Source organism: Bombus bifarius, unplaced genomic scaffold, assembly GCF_011952205.1.
Source record: "Bombus bifarius isolate JDL3187 unplaced genomic scaffold, Bbif_JDL3187 scf7180000009832, whole genome shotgun sequence".
NCBI lineage: Eukaryota > Metazoa > Arthropoda > Insecta > Hymenoptera > Apidae > Bombus > Bombus bifarius.
Genome location: NW_022885363.1, coordinates 583,374 through 602,694, shown reverse-complemented (window position 1 = coordinate 602,694; position 19,321 = coordinate 583,374). Strand labels below are relative to the sequence as shown.

The following is a 19,321-nucleotide window of genomic DNA, read 5'->3' as shown; positions in this document are numbered from 1 at the left end:
AAATAAATGTATTTACACGTTCGAATAATCAAGCTTTCATCGCGATGAGAATCTCCAATCGTTGAAATGTAAATTAACTCAAGATAGGATATATAAAAAGATAAACGATACACTGTATTTATTTGTTTAATCATTTAATCATTTAATTTACAAGATCATGAATGATACTCTTTTACCGTCGCATTCTCCTTCTCTCTCTCTCTCTCTTTTTGTCTGTCTCTCTGTCTCTCTCTCTCATACACTCTCTCTCTCTCTGATCTACGATTCTATTTCGAGGCAAGACCGTAAACCACGCTTTCCTTTATGTTGCTATTTTGATTCTCGACAGTCCCTATGATCTATCGATCGTTTTAATAATTCCGGTATATATAAAAGATGTTTAAGTACGGAGTTAGCTAAATGTTGATGTTTCTGTGTCCCGTGCACTTCTTTTCGTGTCAACCCCCAATGACCTGATCTGACCTGCTACCGATCGAAACTCGAAAATCGAATACCAAAAGTGGACCTGCCTGAGATTAAGGGGAATCATCGCAAATTCCGTAACCTCGTCACCAGCTACATAGGTAACTTTGTCTGTCTGTTCGTCCGTCTGTCTGTCCATTTTTGTATAGTTGTACGTATAGTTGTGTTTTTTTTATTTCTCTCTTAACTCTCCGTCTTTTTAACTTCTTTTTTTTGTGTCTCTCTCTTAAATAAATTAACGTCGATCGTTTATATATGCTTGAATGCGTACACATTTTTCTCTCTCTTTCTGGTGTCGATCTGGTTTGTTGCTCCTTCGAGTCCCTTAAATTGCTCCACGATATTTTTCTATCGTCGTATTGCTGTTTTTTCTTTTTTTTTTTTTTTTTGTTATCGATTTTACCTTTGGTCTGTGTTTTATTTTATATTTCTTTGTTCTATATACTTACTGAACTATTTGTATCTGATCGAGTTTCAACTAATTTAGGCGCTTTTCTGTTTTTTCGCAAATACAGTCTTTGCTCAAAGTGAGTTTTTCTATATTGAAATTCAAGTAGCCACAGATACGTAGAACTTTCAGAGTACTGGTTTTTCCTAGATCATACCTGTATCTATTGTCTGGCATGTGAAACCAATCTTTTTTTAGCATTTGTGAATCGTAGATTTAAGATGTTACACACATTTACTTGTAAGTAAGAAAGATCGTAAATGTGAAATAATGCTTTCTTTGCAACCGTTATTTTCTTTTTTTTTTTTTTTATCCAATCTTAACTTTAAAACGATTACATTCAAATGGAATTGCGTGTAACTGCAATCTGTTTCCCTTGAATATTGTATATAATGTTAATCTTCTGTGATATGCTTATTGTTTGTGGATTTGGAGTCTTCTTTTTGATTTTTCTTTTCCTTGTTACTTTACTTTTAATCTATCTTTGTATCTTGCCAGTGTTCAATACTCACCGTCACTTTTTTCTTTCATAACTAGACACTCTTTTCCAAATAGAAAATTTACACTCGAAGAATTCATCTTTGCAACGCTTCTTTGATTGTCTTTCTCTTTTATATCTAACCGAATTTTCCAACACTATGTGAACACATGTATATACGTTTGATATTGCAAGTGTAATTTTAGATAATTTATACATTGGATATGTGAAATGTGCTCCGAACATCTTTGCTGATTATATCGAGAAAAGCGTATTCCAAGCGTGAAAAATAAATTCATAATTTATATATATATGTATTTGTAGACATACTTAATACTTTAAATGATCTCGTATAGTTGGCAAAAGAAAGGAGTGCAGAAGTTGTAGAAAAAATTTGATCGAGTTTTCCGCCCTCGTTCTGATTTTCTCTATTGCTTTTTGCATCGTGAGGTCTGCGTGCCTGGTTCGAATTCTCTCCCTTTCTTGTTATCACTTTCTCACACTTTTCACTTTCCGTCCTTCTTTTTTAAGCTTCGACACGTTCACAATTTTTCAAGTACACCAAGTAATCACCCAACTCTTGATCAATGACCCTTTTTCTCCGCCAGAATCTAGGTCACCCTCCTCTCGAAAAGCATCTAAGGAACCACTATCCGATCCCATTTATAATCGCGATCGAGTTTTTATTATCGTACCGCCGATTTAGATGACGTATATCCGAATTTTCGTTAGGAACACTTTTGTCTAGAACATAATCCACACTATATATATTCGCATACTCACACATCAACCCGTTTTTAGCTATGATAACCACGAATTTAAACCCAATATCGAAGGATACTCTCAAATTACGTATGCGTGTTGTGAAAAGCAGAACGACGGTGTTAAGTGCGCCTTTATTCGCTTATTTTTGCTGCAATCACAAAATTACAGAGTTACACCGAGTGTTCACAGTATTACGTATTATGGTTTTTCTTATGAGTGATAAATCTATGACGGAAGATAGAAGAGGACAAGGTGCAATTTAGTATTTCTTATGATAAGTAATATAGAGTGGATCGAATATATATTTTTTTTTAAATCATGATTTAAGTCGTAATGACGAGACTATGGATGTTATTGATACAGCTACGTATAATTCTTCGTATATTATATGAAAGCGGTTATCGAAACGAATTCAACAGTCTATGACACATCTATCGGATAACAAATTTCTATTATTTTGAACGTTAAAGGCATAACAAGCAGCAAAGAACTCCAATGCATCGAATGTTATTCAATAATTGTCAACAACCTCTTATTTATTAAATTTAAGCTATTTAATCATAGCTTGCTCCATGACAAAACCAACACAAATTTCAGAAATCTATTTAGACCGTCATATTACGTATAAGAAATAGTACCATGTGCAATTTATACAATAATATTTCTACAAAAATTGTATCCTTTTCTGCATTTCTCATGAATTTATCAATTACACAGGAGAAAAACGCTGAGAAGTAATAGCATGAACACTATTTCTATGGTGCAATTGAAACCGTTTGAGAAAATTCTTCCCATAATCGACTCAACGATGCTGCAGAAAAGAAAAGAACGTCTGGTTGCGTGCCTTAGCTCTGCCGTTCGTTTCTCTCCCGTACATGAGAATAATTTCCCAGAGATCCGTAGCACATTGTCGAGACTCGCGGGCTCGTTCTAGTTAACTTTGTTGCCCGGATTCTAATCAGACCTGAACACAACGTATACAGCGATACAGTCTGATAGAAACCAATAGAAGCCGTGGTCACGCGTGTTCTAGCGATTAGAAATGTTCACCGATCGCTATCGATCGAACATTTGTGAACGTCTGTTCGCCACGATATGTCGCCATTGTGTCCATGTACGTATATATATATATATATATACATATAGTAACGGACAAAAACTAGTTAAATGGTATGGAAATTACCATAATTTTACAAAAGGAAATCGTATTTGACAAGAACAGGTGATAGTCAGCAACGTACAATAGTAAAAAATATTTAATAGGAAAGTCACTAATACAAGCATATTTAGCAACTTTGAACTTTTCTCTGTCCGCTATTGTATGTACATACAGAGACATGTACAACAAAGAAAATGTAGCGTGTAGCACAAGTGACACACACGTAACTCTCTGAAGATTATAGAAAGACTAAAAGGCCCTCTCGCTTTTAGATCGGTCAGATCGATAGTAAGAGGGAAAAATAGAAAAGCTTTCGGTGTTGTGTCAGCTTGACTATCGATATGTCGTAGACATTGGCGAGGAGATTAGATGAACAGACGAGGATAATTCCTCGTTTTGCAGTAGTAGTTTCGTTTGTGCCTACCCCTGTCCGATAACGTAGAGAGATCAAAGAAGCGTAGCTCCAGACGTTGTGGAGAAAAAGTTTATTAGACTTAGCCGTGACAAGCAGTGCTGTAGCGAGATTCACTTTACATGGGTGTTGATAGCAAGTAAATTGGAATTTTTAGTTAAAGAAAAATTGAATAGTTTACGCTTTGTGGTATGTGTAATATTCGACATTTTATTATAACATAATCAAAAACCTGTTGGCAATTTGGATGTAGTTTTATGCTTTAGTTATTGATAGTGTAATTAAGACTAGTCAAAATGATTGGTCTTTAAAAAATAGGATATTTGTATATTTATTGATTTATTACTTTCTTACAAAAGGAATTCTATGTTATGTAGTACATTTTTCGTATTATTAATCCATCTGGGACCTAAACGAGGGTTGACACATTTATAAAATTGTAGAACCAGTCATTTTCACTGGTGTGATCCGGAATTTTCCTGACAATTGATATCATCGTATTGAATGATACGCAGTAAAAATTTAAAAAACGTGTGGCAAGTTGTAGAAAACGAGGAAACTGGTTAATTGGAGTTCGATAAATCGCAGAACCCTTTTACACTTTGACAAGTACCAATCATTTTGACTGGTATTGCTATAAGTAGCTTTGATACAAAATTATTTTCAGTTCGAATACATAAAAAATAAAATAAAATTCGTTATATTATTCTTTTAGTTATCGTTACAAAAGTCATTACATCATTGCGGAAAAAAATATAACACGAAGCAGGAATTTTAAAATAAAATTGTAAAACCAGTCAATTTGACTGGTGTGGTATTCCTAGTGTTAATACTAAATTAATATTTAATGATCAACAATTACTTGTCTATAATGAACAAGTAAATGTCGATGTTTCTTATCGATGGATATTGCTATAATTTGATATAACATAGTAGAAAATTATATTGATCATATTGACAGAATATTATCCCAAAATATACCTGTGATAAACAAATCGATATACAGGGTGGTTGGTAACTGGTGGTACAAGCGGAAAGGGGGTGATTCTACGCGTAAAAAGAAGTCGAAAACATAGAATAACAATTTTTCGTTCGAGGCTTTGTTTTCGAGAAAATCGACTTTGAATTTTCGCTCGGTACGCGTGCACTTTATCACGTCTCGTTATAACGGATCTCACTGTAGATCGTTGTCTCGATGGAAAAATTAAAAAAAAAATTAAAAAAAATTTTTATTCTATATTTTCGGTTTCTTTTTTCGCGTAGAAGCGTAGACGCGTTTTTCGCGTGAGATCCGTTATAACGTACCGCACGCGTACCCAGCGAAAATTCAAAGTCGATTTTCTCGAAAACAAAGCCTCAAACGAAAAATTTTTATTCTATATTTTCGACTCCTTTTTTAGCCTAGAATCACCCCCTTTCCGCTTGTACCACCAGTTACCAACCACCCTGTATACGATATATATCGATATATGTATATATACAAATAAATACAATGTCCCAAAGAATTCAAAAGAATCGACTAAAATATAATAAAATGTCGAGATAAGACCACAAAGGATTAATCGGGAGAGCTAGTGGAAAAGTGGTACAAGTGCATTTTTCTCGAAAATTAGATAAGTAGAAAAAACAATATAAACATACATATGATCTACACTTAACTGAACTTAATAATACCCCATGCAAGGCGCATTAATTGCGATACGGTGTTGCAGTAAATACGGTGCGAAAATAGAAAGTCCGTAACGCAATGGCACGTGCGTAATGCGTTTCGCGATATACACGGCGTACACGATGCGCAGCGAAGAACTTTTTCAAAACAAGTACGACGCTTCACGCATAAGCTAACACTTGCTACGGTACTGACGTCAGCTTTTGTAGCATTAACTCGTTTGATATCCCCCTTACGATACATAGGCACCGTTCTGAGACTTTTTTTTCCAATTAATCGTTCCGATTTCCATGAGTATTATCGATGTTCTTAATCCTGCACATCGATTCCATCTACATCGATTACAAAGGTACTAACAACATATTGATATGTGTTTCAGCGTTGAAACATTCCCCATCGAAGAGAAAAAGCATAACCAGGCCTCTCAGGCCCTTGGACGGCGACTTCGATTCAACCGGTGAGTTTGTTTGATGATTTATATTTCCTAGACATTCATTCTTTTCCAATATCTGTTTCTAATTCGTTTCGTAAGCTTCAAATGGTCTCGCGTGACCGCAGGTTTCGCGATTTCCGGACCATTTCAATGAGCCACGTCATTTTTATGATATTTTCTTATCGTTCGTTCTTTTTTTATTTCAAACACTTTGCACGTGTATTTCACGATTGATATACCTCAACAACAAGTTCTTCAGAAAAAGCAGCGAATTATTTGGAAGCTCAGAAGGAAATTATTTAACTTATAACAAATATGTTCTCTCTTGTTCTCTTCGTGTTTTTCTAACACGAGACTGAATTATTTTGATAATGTCAGTTTTGAATTACACTTTTGAATACCGCTTGCTTGCTATAATTGCAACATGGAGAAAATCGTTTTACAATTATTACAGTCGAGAAATTGGATCTGGTCCGAAAATCGCGCAAATGTTATACGAACGAATACTTTCCACGATTTTATTATTGGCTTTGCGCTGAATTTCACATGTGTAGCCAGGCACAGCGATCAGTGCAATAAACTTAGATCCGGCATACCAGTGTTCCCCGTGTCCAAAACATTCACCACGATCCCTGTCAGTGTTGGCGCCACGAAATGCCATTGAACCACCATCCTCTATCAGCCGTTCCTTTTGACAAGATATTCTGCCGCTTTTACGAAGATTGCTCGCGCGTGCTTTCACGTGTTGATCACGTATGCCTGTTCGTATTTCGTGTTGGTAGGTAATCCATTATTTTACGATCCTATTAACCCTGCGGAAATCGCGGTTCATCTGATAGATACGTGCGAAGATATTGGATGTACATATCGTAAATAGAATATATTTCCACAATAATGAAAGTACAAAGACTGGGGAACTGAGAGGGGGAAGAGAAAAAAGCGTGGGTAAAAAGATAAAAGTGGAAGTTAAAAAAGAAGGAAAAATGGTGCGACGGAAGGGAGGGGTGTAGAGAAAAGGAAAGACAGGCTAGAAAGCAGGAATAAAAAAAATAGAGAATGAGAAATTAAGGGAAAGGAAGAGAGGGGGAGCAGAGGGGAAGATTAATATGGACAAAAAGCAGAGAAGTAAAGGAAAAAATGATGAAGAGCGTTGAGTGGTGGAGTATAAACTGTGGAAGTTAGGGTTAAAGAAAAAGATAGAGAAACTAAACTACTAAGAGTAGCGCATATCTTCTTTATTCCTACTGATTTCATAGTATGTATAAGCAGAAATAATCTAATGTCTGTTTTAATAATCTATTTTTTGATGTTACTTCGTATCTACAATAACAAAATTAAATATGCTTTATATATTTCATTCAGTTTTTAGATCGCAAGCTCCGCAGGGTTAAATTTGATCTCGTATGAGTAAAACTGGGAAATAGTATGGTTCCCATCGAGACAAACATTTTTTATTAGAATTTCATTCTCATTTCGCAATTGATTTGATCATTTTAAACTCGCAAGACAAACTATAAAGTAACGAAATCGCGTGACAATATCTCGTAAATCCGATACAATCGATAACATCGAAGAATTGAATAAATCGCCAGCAATAAAGAAAAAAACATCAAAGAATACAATTCAACTGTATCGTGAATTATTGCGTATCGAAAATATCGAGAATTTATGGCTTTATCCGCCTGTCAATCGTCCCATCAAAATCCGTTTGATTCTGTCTGCAGACGCAAATAACGTACGTATACAGCTTTCTATCGTGAATGTCAGTCGAATGCGCGCATTCCGACCATCGAATCCCTCTCTGTTTTGCCTCGAACGTCCCTTGCTCGAATCCCTGTTTTATTTCGGGACATCTTCGATCCGTGACTGGACAGAGAGACTTTGGAAATCGAAGAGCAATAAATCAACGTAGATGGTCTCTGTACGATCACGAACAATGAAAACAATGGGAACGTGGACGTGGTTTTGTAGAAAATGTCAAAAGAGAGAAAAAACGCGGAAGTTTCTCTGTCCGATCAAGAGTCGCACTCATGGTGATACGGTAATGGTACATGGTGTTGTATGGTGGTTTAGCGGTGCCGACAACCGGAACTTCGACAATGCATGCTACGTCACCCACGAAGGCTGGTGAGTCTCATACGATCATTTATTTTCCTAATATCCGTTTATTATCGTTGTCTCTCTTGTGTCGATTAAACGTCCAGCGAAGAATCCTCGACATTTCTGTAACATCTAGTACGGTGAAAGAATAAGTGAGATAACAATAACAAGATACATGTAATAGGGATATTTGTGATAAAATTGAAAGAGATATCTAGAAATATTATTGAATCGATCACTATCACTGATAAAGCAGTCTCGAATGATAGCCATCCGTTGTTCTATTGTTACGTAAATACTTACATATTAATATTTTCTCTCTAAACGAGCGATGTCACGTTGCTTCGAAATTTTAAACGATCCAAACCCTCTTGCACAATAGCGCTAATATCGTTAACTAAAGTTTCCAAAGCCGCGAGAGTTACAAATTATCAAAACTAACAATTACTTTTGCGAAATAATGATTACCCTATTTTATTTAAAATTATGAAATAAAATCTTATAACCTGCATCTCCTAAGTCGTTGATTCACTAATAGGTATAATTAGAGTTGGCAAATTATTGCCCAGAGGAGCCCCGAAATGCGTTTCGTCGAAAGACATTTCATTTCCATCCAACTTAAATGAATCACCGCGAATATCAAACTCGCACGCGATACGAAGATTTTCGGTTGAACGACTTCTCGAAGCAACGTTGCACGATTCGTATCGCCACGCGACCTCTCACTCACCCAGCTTCTCTGTTTCTGTCTGCCCCATCTCTCTGTCTCTCTCTGTCTCTTTACCCGACTTGATCACCGTTGTCGCTGTACACGCAACCCTCGTGCACTCGATCTACCCGTTTCCGGCCACCATCGTACGACCTTGGAAACCGCCCATCCTGGACGACACAACGAAAACAGTAACCCCGACAGACGCTGCGATCAGCACGACCAGCACGGTGATGTCAACCGGTTCCGCGCCAATCGCCACCTCCACCCCCGTGAACTTCGCCGCGGGCCCGGTGAGTCCGCCTCCGTTGACCTTGGCCGCTGGTCCAGGCCTTTCTCATCACGAGCCACCGGTGACGACCTCAGCGGCCAAGGTCACGAGCTACCCAGCCGTCCTGAAGGGCAGGACCGCCGCCAGTCCACCGAATCCGAATCTGGTACCCTCCGGCAAGATTCCACCCCCTGTTCCTCCAAGGGGTACCGGTCAATCGAGGACCACGAGGTCCTCTGAGGAGCACCGTGGCCCTGGAACAGCCACCTCCACCACGTCCTCGATGACATCCAGCCGAGGTGACGAAGCAGCCATAATCACGAGATACCGCTTGCATGAAAGTTCGAGCATCCTGCACCATCTTCCCACACCCGATTACATTTCCACCGTTTCTGCTGCGTCCGCCGTCACTACTTCTACTACTACTTCTACTATCTACTCTGCCGCTACGTGTACTACCTCTTCTTTGCTGTTCTCCGCTGGTACCACCACTACCACCGCCACCTCGAACACCGCAAACTGTTACTCCGATTATAAAAATGCTACCGATACATTCACTACTTCTGTATCCACCGCCGTCGATACCAACGTGTTGCATGCGCGTACATCAACTCCTGCACACCTACCCCCGCGATACGACAGTCTGATGTTCCACGATCGAACGACCGACCTGGCTGCAGCTGCCTTCCAAAGCATTCACGAGGAACCAACGCCTGTGCGTTGGAACGACCGTTGGCCGGCCGAGGACGTTTACGAAGAGGAGGAGGAATTCGTGAGCGTGGAGAAGGTCGATGGTTCGTACGTGATTAGAACCAGCCCTTATCCGTTCAGACCAGAGAGAGGGAACTTCAAGCGAAGAGAGAAAAATATTTCAACTAATCTTGAAGATTCCGTAGATAGCGGAGAGAAGAGAACCACGAGTTCGAAGGCTGATCACATGGCCAAGTTCACGTACTTCTTGAACCCTGCGTCCAGACCAGAACTAATGAACTACAAAATGTCGCGGAAGGATAAGAAGCACTCGGAGACCTACTATGAGCTAATGAAGAGGAAGCAGAAGGAACTGGAATCCTCGATCACGACGATCACGACGATGGCGCAAAGAAGCAAGATCGAAGCTACCAAGATGGACAGATCGAATACTACGATAAGTAAACAAGAAGGGGATCCTGAGAAAAGGATCGAAGTTCAGAGGCTCATGGATCGGAGGAGGGATAGTAAATTGTTGAGAAAGATCAGAGAAAAGTCTGCTCAGAGAAGGAAGAAGTTGGCTCCTGAACCATCGCCAAAAGCGCAACCTTTCAGAGATCCAACGAGGGTGAATGATAATTTTGAATATTTTGAGAAGAAGAGGAAAATCGACATTGGTGAAACTGCGCCTTCGTCTTCGAAACCTGATTATGGGAATGAGGGGAATTTGTACCAGTCGACGAGTGATGTGAAAATGTTGGAAAATAAAGAAAACCAGATTGTTCTTAAGAGTGATACGAGAACCTTTTTGGTTACGAAAGTTGATGAAGAGGTTCCGATAAAATTAAAGAATATAGACATGGTTTATTCGTGTGAGAATGTGAGAAAAATTGATACCAGAAATAGTAAAACATTTATAATACCTAATAAAGTTCAAGTAGATCGAGTATATGATCAAATATATGAAAAATCGAGATCGAATGCCAGATATAACGAACATTTGAAAAAGAGCAAGAATGAAAATTTTAATATTCTAAAATCTCTGACCAAGTCTGATAAATCGAAAGGCGAGTTTCAGGAGCATCCTTCAAACATTTTGATACCTAATACTTCCTTTTTACACGGCTACAGAAAGTCTCAAAAGGAGACCTTGTAACCAAGGAAAAAGCTAATGTTAAACTTAAACACTTTTTTTTTATCGGTGTAAAGGGACCAAAATATGAAAATATCTAAGGGATCAATAGGATATTTAAAAAATGTACAACATGGAACACGATGATACGAAGAATTAAAGGAAGTTTCAATTTGGAATCTGAAAATGAGAAACATACTCTGAATAGAGTATTACTCAATTAGCATATTCTAAAAAAAACTTTTCTCTCCTGCATGCGCAAATACACTTTGAGTTATTCTTCCTGTTTTTTCATCTTTCATCACACACACACTCTCTCTCTCTCTCTCTCTCTCTCTCTCTCTCTCGTCTGTCAGTTTGTAACGATATGGATCTGTTTAACCAAAGACTTATGCAGAAACAAGAAAATATTTTTCCCACTATTACTTCTATGAGAACGAAGGAGTTAGTAGTTTTAATGTTTAGGTATTTTCTACCACTAGATGATGCACTTTGTCGTTACTGTTCTATTGTATACTCTGAGCTCGATGCCGTATCGACGTCGATTTTATAGCGTCGACGAGGTATCGTTTGAAATGTCGGGCCCGACTGTCCTCGGCACGCAGATGTTCCACGTTTGAGAATGTAGTGCGTGTAAGAATTGGTTTATTTCTGGTCTCGATTGGAGTATATTGTATTCCTGCATGCGTAGCGATCTTCTATCCTTTGATAGGACAACAATAGACGTAACTTATGAAAACGTAATCGGAAAAGATTTTTAAGTGTTATTATTATATTTTGAAATACTTCTTATTCTATTTAGTATTTATAGAATTTGCTATAGCTATCGTGATCATCTATTACAATATTAAAAGTCGACGATTGTTTGAACGTTTCACCCTTCCTAGGCAACCGATCAGTATTTCACTGGAGAATCCCCGCGAAACGTATTTCTATTTTTCCCGGACAACATATCGAACCTTTAATTTAAAGGCTGATTGTATAATTTAGCAGAAACTTTAAGAAATATTCCAGAATCTTTCTCTGTTTTTTGAAAGCCTAATAATACGGTAAAAAATTCATGCCATAAACGATCTATTTTGCCTACGAAGAGTAAAATATGATCGCACACGAAGAGCGAAGATAAAAAATTAAAGTTTCCAGGAAGAAGATTACAAATAGTTACGTCTATATATAAAAGGTGTATTTAAAAATTGTCAGTCCTGTTATGCATCGTTTGGTTGTCTAAACAGGGCAGAATCTTATTGGTGTGTTTGTATGGTGTGCTCTTGTACCACAATAAAGGGACGTTCACACGAGTGTACTATTTACGGTGCAAATACCCTTCCTCGAGCAAAATATCAAGTTGCTGTATGACATGTTGGCTGAGTAGTTTACTGTTTGTGCACCTCTGTAGACACGCAAGTAAATGTAGCTTTAGAATCGCAATATATGTATAACTGTTGTCCCACCACGTCGAATTAGAATGGCTTATTCGAACTGACTTCAATAGGAAGTACTGATTAATTTCTAACGTCACGATTATTTACTCGAACAGCAATGTTGCTGGCAAATTTAATAGCCTAAATTTAATAAAAAAATGTTCAAACTACGCTTACGCAATGGAATCTCATTCGCACCGTGTATTGTTTAATAAACGTTAGAAATGCTCGTAATTTTATTTTTTAGCAACTGCTTACTGTGATCAATGGTAATTGACAGCGTCAAGTAGGTAGCATTCAAATCCTTCCCAATCGTCTCCTGTTAGAAAGAAGTAGCTTTCAATTTTTCACATCCGTTTCTTTGACCCGATAAAATAACGTGCAAAGCTTTGATCGTGGATTATTATATTTTTAGTATTTTACACGGTGTAAAAGTGAATATAAAATGCAATATCAATAATTAACACGGGTGTATTTTTTTGTTTGCTTGGGCACAAGGTAAAAAATATTTATTATATCGGGTTAGCAAGATTTGCTCAAAATTGTTGGAAATATTTTTTTATTTTTTCGCCTCTGAAGGGCCAAGTCTTTCCACGCTAACGACTCCCCCCTGTCCATAGAACCCTTAACGACGAAGCATACTATATCGTGTTCATTAGGGCTAACTGTAGTGCGCTTTTTGTAGGTGGCACCCTTCCTTCCACTTGTTCCACCCCGCCCCCGCCCTTTGACGATGCAGTGCGCTCAAATGACCAGACCTTGGCTTCTGGTGGTCAACTTCAACAGGGTGCACCGACCACGATCTTAACGAGCAGTCTAAGCAGTGCTCACTCCAAGCAGAACAAGGTTGTGCACCATGTCACTCTCACAAAGACTTATCACGATGCCGTGAGGTGAGCGAACTTTTATTTTCTTCCATAATTTCCACAAGAAACTCTGTCAAATCGAGAGATCTCGTATTTATCGAATTAAATCGAATATAAAACATTTAACATTTGTAAACGACAACAACAACCGTATATACTTCCAGATGATACAGCGATTTTACTGTTTGTATTTTCAACAAAATAATTTGCAAATTCCCTATGGAATTTGACAGCAAATTAAATTACAAAAATAAAGGATGACTGTCTTTGGAAACCAAAAACTTGTGGATAATTATACTTAGCGATAAAAATCGTAACTGTTGTCAATTCTTTAATGTGTTTCAAAATAACACACCGATCTTCCTACCGTTAAACCAAAATTTATTCGCAAAATACGAAACTTTAAAGAATCGTCTCCTGTATCACTTTCATTTTATACCGAATCTTGTGCCGGGACATTTTGTCTTTAATAGCAATGCTCTAATTATCTCGAGCAGTGTAAAAATCTTTCAAAGTTTGGAAATTCACATGGAACTCGTGATTTTGAAATGTTTGATGCTATAAACATAAAACAATTAAATACATCGTACTCAATTAATATTTCAGCATATCCGACGTACACTTGGAAAGCAGCGGTAGCGGAAGCGGAAGCGGCGGCAGGGAAACGAAATCTTCGTTGAGCGTAGAAAGCGGTGGTAGTAGTCGAGGAGGTGGGGGTCTGACCTGGACACCACCCGCTGGCAGTGCCGAGGGCTCTACGCCCACCTGGACAGAAGGCACGCCGTCCTTTACCGAGAGTTCCAGCAGCGGTGACGCAGGTAAGTTCCCGTACGCGCTCAACATCTACTACGCCACCTGAAGGCTCCCACTACGTGCCTCGAGGATTCCTTCGTTCTCTTCTTCTTGTTCTTCTTCTTCTTCTTCTCTTCGACCTTCGCGACAAAAGGATTTGCATCGGGCGTGACCATCCCGTTGATTGCCCTGTCGATTTATAATGGCTGACTGAGAAACAGAGGTGAAATGATATAAAATTTCAAGTAATTTAACATAAAATTTGAACAAATATTGAGTTTAGATTTAGGCTGTAACCTAAATAAGATCAGACTTTTACTTGTTACTTCTGAGAGGCTGGTATTAGTCATGAAAGTTTTCATGCACTTTATAAGAGCGATATTTTTATGAAAATAAAATTTTATCAAATTTTATTATCATCGACCTATTTTATAACAGGAGGAATAATTACAAGATATTTTGAAGCCAAAAAAAGTTCCCATAAAATATTATTTAATCTGTTTGAAATAATAATATTGCATATATACATTGTTTTCTTGTATGTTCGAATATTTTCATAAAATAACTTTTAAAACACTAACTTTTATTATGATTATATTTATCATTTGTTTTTATATAATTTACAGTGACTCACGAAAATATTCGCACGCTTACACTTACAAAATTCAGTTAATACAACGAGGTGTATTAAACTAATTTGTTAGAACAATTTGGTAACTATAATGATATAGGGAAAGTGTCAAGATTACATCTGTAAAATTTGAAAACGATTCAATAATATAGACAGGAGTTATGATACATTTATTAGAAACATTCATGATAAGTGTCTCACAAAAGTATTCGAACGCTGTGATAAAATGATAGTTTTTCATCTTCCTTAGCACCGAATATAAACATCATTGCTAAATGAAAATATTGGTACGTTCACTTGATGTTAGGATATCGTTCCAGTAACAGTAACGTAAAAGTGTGCACAATAGCATTTAAAATGAATACCAAAAGGTCTGAAACAAAAGTGTGAAAGAGAAATGATATTCCGATTACACGAGGATGGCAAATCATGTAACGAGATTGCCGGAATTGTGAACAGAAGTAAGTCCACAATACATTGTATCATAAAAAAGTCAAAGAACGAGGGAACATTTGCAAACAAAGCTCGATCAGGTCGACCAAAGAAATTGACCGGAAGAGAGGAGAAAGTTATCATTCGCGAATTAAAAAAAATCCTACTACATCCGCTCCTCAACTTGCAAGTATGGTAGCTGATATGTTTGATCAAGAAGTTCTCCCGGAATTATGTCGACGAATCTTACGAAACAATGATTTTCATGGCAGAGTACCGCGATAGAAGCCTTATATTAACGCTGTAAATCATAAAAAAAGATTGACTTTTGAAAAACCTATATTAATAAAGATAATTCTTTTTGGGACAAAGTCATCTTTTCGGACGAGTCAAAGTTTAACATTCTTGGCTTAGATAGTCAAAAATATGACTGGAGAGAACCAAATACGAAATTGGAAATTCCACATTTGCATGAAACAGTGAAACACGGAGGTGGATCACCTGGTGGCACCAGAAGTTTGATATTTATTAATGGAATACTTGATAAATATAAGTATTTAAATATTTTAAAAAATAACCTTAAAGAAAGTGCCCATGAATTAGGATTATTGAAAGATTTCCACTTTCAACAAGATAATGATCCTAAGCATGCTGCTAGAATTGTGAAAGGATGGATCGTATATAACACACCACACATGTTAATTAAATCGGAAAAAGATGAAATAAATTTCATATAATCTCAAAGCAGGTATTGTAAGATGAAATTATAGAAATGTGGAACTCCGTTGAGTGTAGTGTTACAAAATCATTGGTTTCCAGTATGGAATGTCGATTGAGACGCACTATTGCTGCTAAAGATGGTCCAACAAAATATTAATATTAAATAATATAATAATATATGTAGCGTTCAAATACTTTTGTGAGTCACTTACAATGCGTGTTTCTAATAAACGTATCATAACTTCTACCTACGTTGTTGAATCCTTTTCAAATTTTACTGACATAATCTTAAGACTTCCATCTTCCTATTGACATCTGCTCGTCTAAGCAAATTACGTTGATGTACATTATTTCAACCATTCAAGTTTGCATATGTAAGCGTTCGAATCTTTATTTAATAAAGGTAGCCTTCGTAGGGTGCACAAGAATTTCGTGACTGTATTTTCTCTTTATTACGTTCGTTACTTGCTTAGTAGTTACTGTTGCTTTTGTTAGAACACAGATAAATAGAATAGTCTCTATTGAATTTCGCTATACAAAAGGTATAAAAACCATTGATCTTAGTGCCATTCATAGTATAAAGAAGGATAGCCTCGAGCAGTAAACCGACAAAATTCAGCAAACTATAATCATTTATCTTCTGAAAAAAAAAAAAGAAAATAGAATAATTAAACGGCAAAACGTGCAAGTTAATTCAACGGTGATATTATATTTTTTTGAACCGAGGTTATTTTCGAAGAATGTCGATTTATGGGCAATCAACGCGGCGCTCGCGCCAGCAATCAGAAGTCTGATTAACGTGCCACGATTTAAGGTAGTGTTCTGAAACGAGCGACAGTATACCGTTGTCCAAGTAATTCGAAGCACTGCGTATTAAGCTCGTAATATTAAGCTTATGTCGATAGAAATATTATTTCTGCTATTTGTAAACGGGGAATCACTCCGTGCTGAAATAAATGTGTAAAATACATAGAGACTCGTGTTACTAGCTAGCTGTTAATTCAGATACATGCCGCATAATCATCGAGATAAATAACGATAGTGTTTCTATGATCATGACACAAACCTACATGTTGTTAACCACCTACATCGATTGCATTCTGTATACCAACGTTATTACGTAATCCGGAAACTAAATGAGTTTTACAGCAAATTAAGTTACACCGTTTTGCCATGGTATACTCGTCGTACCTCATTCTTCGTTATATTTGAAGAAAATTCATCTAATCATGAAATCATCGTTGTGATACTGATTTGTACGAAGAATTAAAAGTGTTAATCTTGTTAAATGACTTACGTTACGTAGGTTTAATTCTAGTCTCAATTACATACCTTGTACTCGTTTGAATCGAATTGGAAAGGTCATGCGACGAATTGATCATAGTCGAAGGAAAAAGGAATGGAAAGAAAAAGGAAGTTAAAACGAATAACAAAAACTCAGTGCCTAAATTTAATCTCATCGCCTATGTGTTGTAGACCATGTCTCGAGGTTATTCTCCGTAAGTGTCACGGTAAAAAAATGCTCTTAAGTCCATCGATCGTGTAACATATGCTGCGAAGGTGCTCGTCGTCGAAAACTAAAGTAACGATTAATAATAAAGCAGTATGAAAGCTGAAACGAAAAAAGGGGCGAGCATCTTCGGTTGTTTCTTTAAATAATTACGATACAATCCAACAACCACTTTTCTTAGTCCTGTCTAGGTGATTTCAAAATCTTGTCAAAATATTCGAACACGTTTATTTCTCGACGATGAGAGCGACAATAAAGCGACAATTGCAAAAGAAAAAAGTACACGAGATCTCATTCTCGCTGAAAACCCCATACACACGTTTGTTTTACTTCTTTTATGGTTCCTTTTAAAGCAAGAACGGGCATCGCCTAGAACCGATGTTACCTCTCGAGATAAGTCTAAACATTTTCTTTTTCTCTATCTCTTTAGTTTTCTCTTTGATTTTTCGCTACACTCGCATATGAATATCGTTGTGTGAAATAGCTACACACGCTTCTTGTCACACGTAGTCATCGATTAGAACGATGCACGCTTTTTTTCTTATCGATGCATCTTGATAACTACAAGTAAAAATCTCGAAAGGACCATCTATATAAAATGAAAAATTACGTCACCACACACTTTCAATAATCACACGCTCTTCGCATGAGATTTAGAATAAAACGAGAAGAAAAATAATATGATTTGCTGGTCCTTTTGAAGAACAGGTTATTTATTATAAATTAAAAGTTTCTCCATAGTTTCTCTTTCCCATAGATAGCCGATTCGACTCGAACACTACCACTAGACAAACACGTATCTACGCTTCGGTGATCGAGCTACAGCAACAGGCTGATCTTTATTTTGCACTATGACGATTAACGATAATTTTAGGTTGTCCGACCACACCGATCAGAGGCAGCCAGCGTCACGATGACGGAGGGAGAATCGCTGCCACCGTCGAGGAGGCGCTAGCCAGTCTTACTACAGAAATGGTAAGTTGGTAATCGTAGCTTTGAACGATTGGTCACTGCAAAAGTTGTGGTAGCGATATTTGGAGATTGTATCGTCATGTAAATACTTGAAACTTACAGTATATGTAAGTTAGATTATATTTCAATGAAAAATGTCAGATTGTTTCACGACTTTCGCCTATATAGGCAATTTTCAGATATGGCAATAAAATAATGGGCATAAAATTAGGTTCGCGATCTCCAACTATCATTATTGTATCTTCCTCGACCGATTCCTCAAAGCGGTAAGTGCGTAATGAGAGCCCAGTGACCGATCGATCGGACTGTGTAAATGTTTCCCCCGAGTGGCCGAGGGTATTTGTAACTAATGAACTGCCCCCAGACGACGACGTGTCGCGAAGCGTGTCATCTGCGTCGCGCAACGCGATCGTCTAAAAGAAGAAAAAAAGATTTGACCTCGTATCATACATTCGTCGTGTCTTTGGTCTCGTCTGCGTTTCGTGTCTATGTCGAGTCCCTGTCTTTTGTGTGGAATTCATAAAGAAGTACCGATTCGATCGCGCACGGAACGTTCCAAAGCGATGATTTTTCAAATTTAAATACACATCTTTACAAACGATTCGAATACGAGAATGGTTTGAAAAGGATGCATGACAGTCGTATTTGAAATTCTTCTTTGCTTCGAGCATCTTGGGCTGATCTTAGTATAGTTTGATCTTTTAGTGATCTAATTATATTGTAGCATACTTTAGTAAAGGAAGCTGCATGTGGAAAGTTAGATGACAGAACAATTTTTTCAAGTTTCAGAATAGAATATTTTATAGCGTCGATTCTATTGTTTGTTTATAAAGGGTTGCCCATTCGAGACCATCTCAGGTTATGAACAATGATATAAATTACTATATATAACTTCTTTTCTAATTTAGTTACCTGGCTACAATTTCAGGTAACTACCTGGCTACAATTTCAGGTATATATTTCAGATAAAAGACAAAGAGGTTACTCTTTCTATGTTTTTCATATACAGGGTGGTTGGTAACTGGTGGTACAAGCGGAAACGGGGTGATTCTACGCGAAAAAAGAAGTCGGAAATATAGAATACAAATTTTCCGTTTGAGGCTTTGTTTTCGAGAAAATTGACTTTGAATCTTCGCTCGGTACGCGTACGGTACGTTATAACGGATCTCACGCGAAAAACGCGTCTACGCTTCTACGCGAAAAAAGAAGCCGAAAATATAGAATAAAATTTTTTTTAATTTTTCCATCG

The 19,321-nt window shown here is 37.3% G+C and overlaps 1 protein-coding gene across 14 annotated transcripts in view; it reads left to right on the top strand.

Annotated features, from left to right (window-relative positions):
• LOC117215852 (phosphatidylinositol 4-phosphate 5-kinase type-1 alpha) overlaps window positions 1-19,321 on the top strand; it is a 37,892-nt gene that overhangs the window by 8,997 nt on the left and 9,574 nt on the right. For 5 of the 14 annotated variants that reach the window (XM_033462382.1, XM_033462376.1, XM_033462375.1 and 2 more), the window contains exons 11-18: window positions 501-563; window positions 978-989; window positions 5,773-5,850; window positions 7,900-7,953; window positions 8,828-9,205; window positions 12,835-13,042; window positions 13,622-13,833; window positions 17,975-18,075. In XM_033462382.1, coding sequence (XP_033318273.1) covers window positions 501-563; window positions 978-989; window positions 5,773-5,850; window positions 7,900-7,953; window positions 8,828-9,205; window positions 12,835-13,042; window positions 13,622-13,833; window positions 17,975-18,075 — 1,106 coding nt within the window. The remainder of the gene's footprint in view (window positions 1-500; window positions 564-977; window positions 990-5,772; window positions 5,851-7,899; window positions 7,954-8,827; window positions 9,206-12,834; window positions 13,043-13,621; window positions 13,834-17,974; window positions 18,076-19,321) is intronic. The other 9 variants (XM_033462379.1, XM_033462377.1, XM_033462378.1 and 6 more) reach the window with 6 other exon arrangements.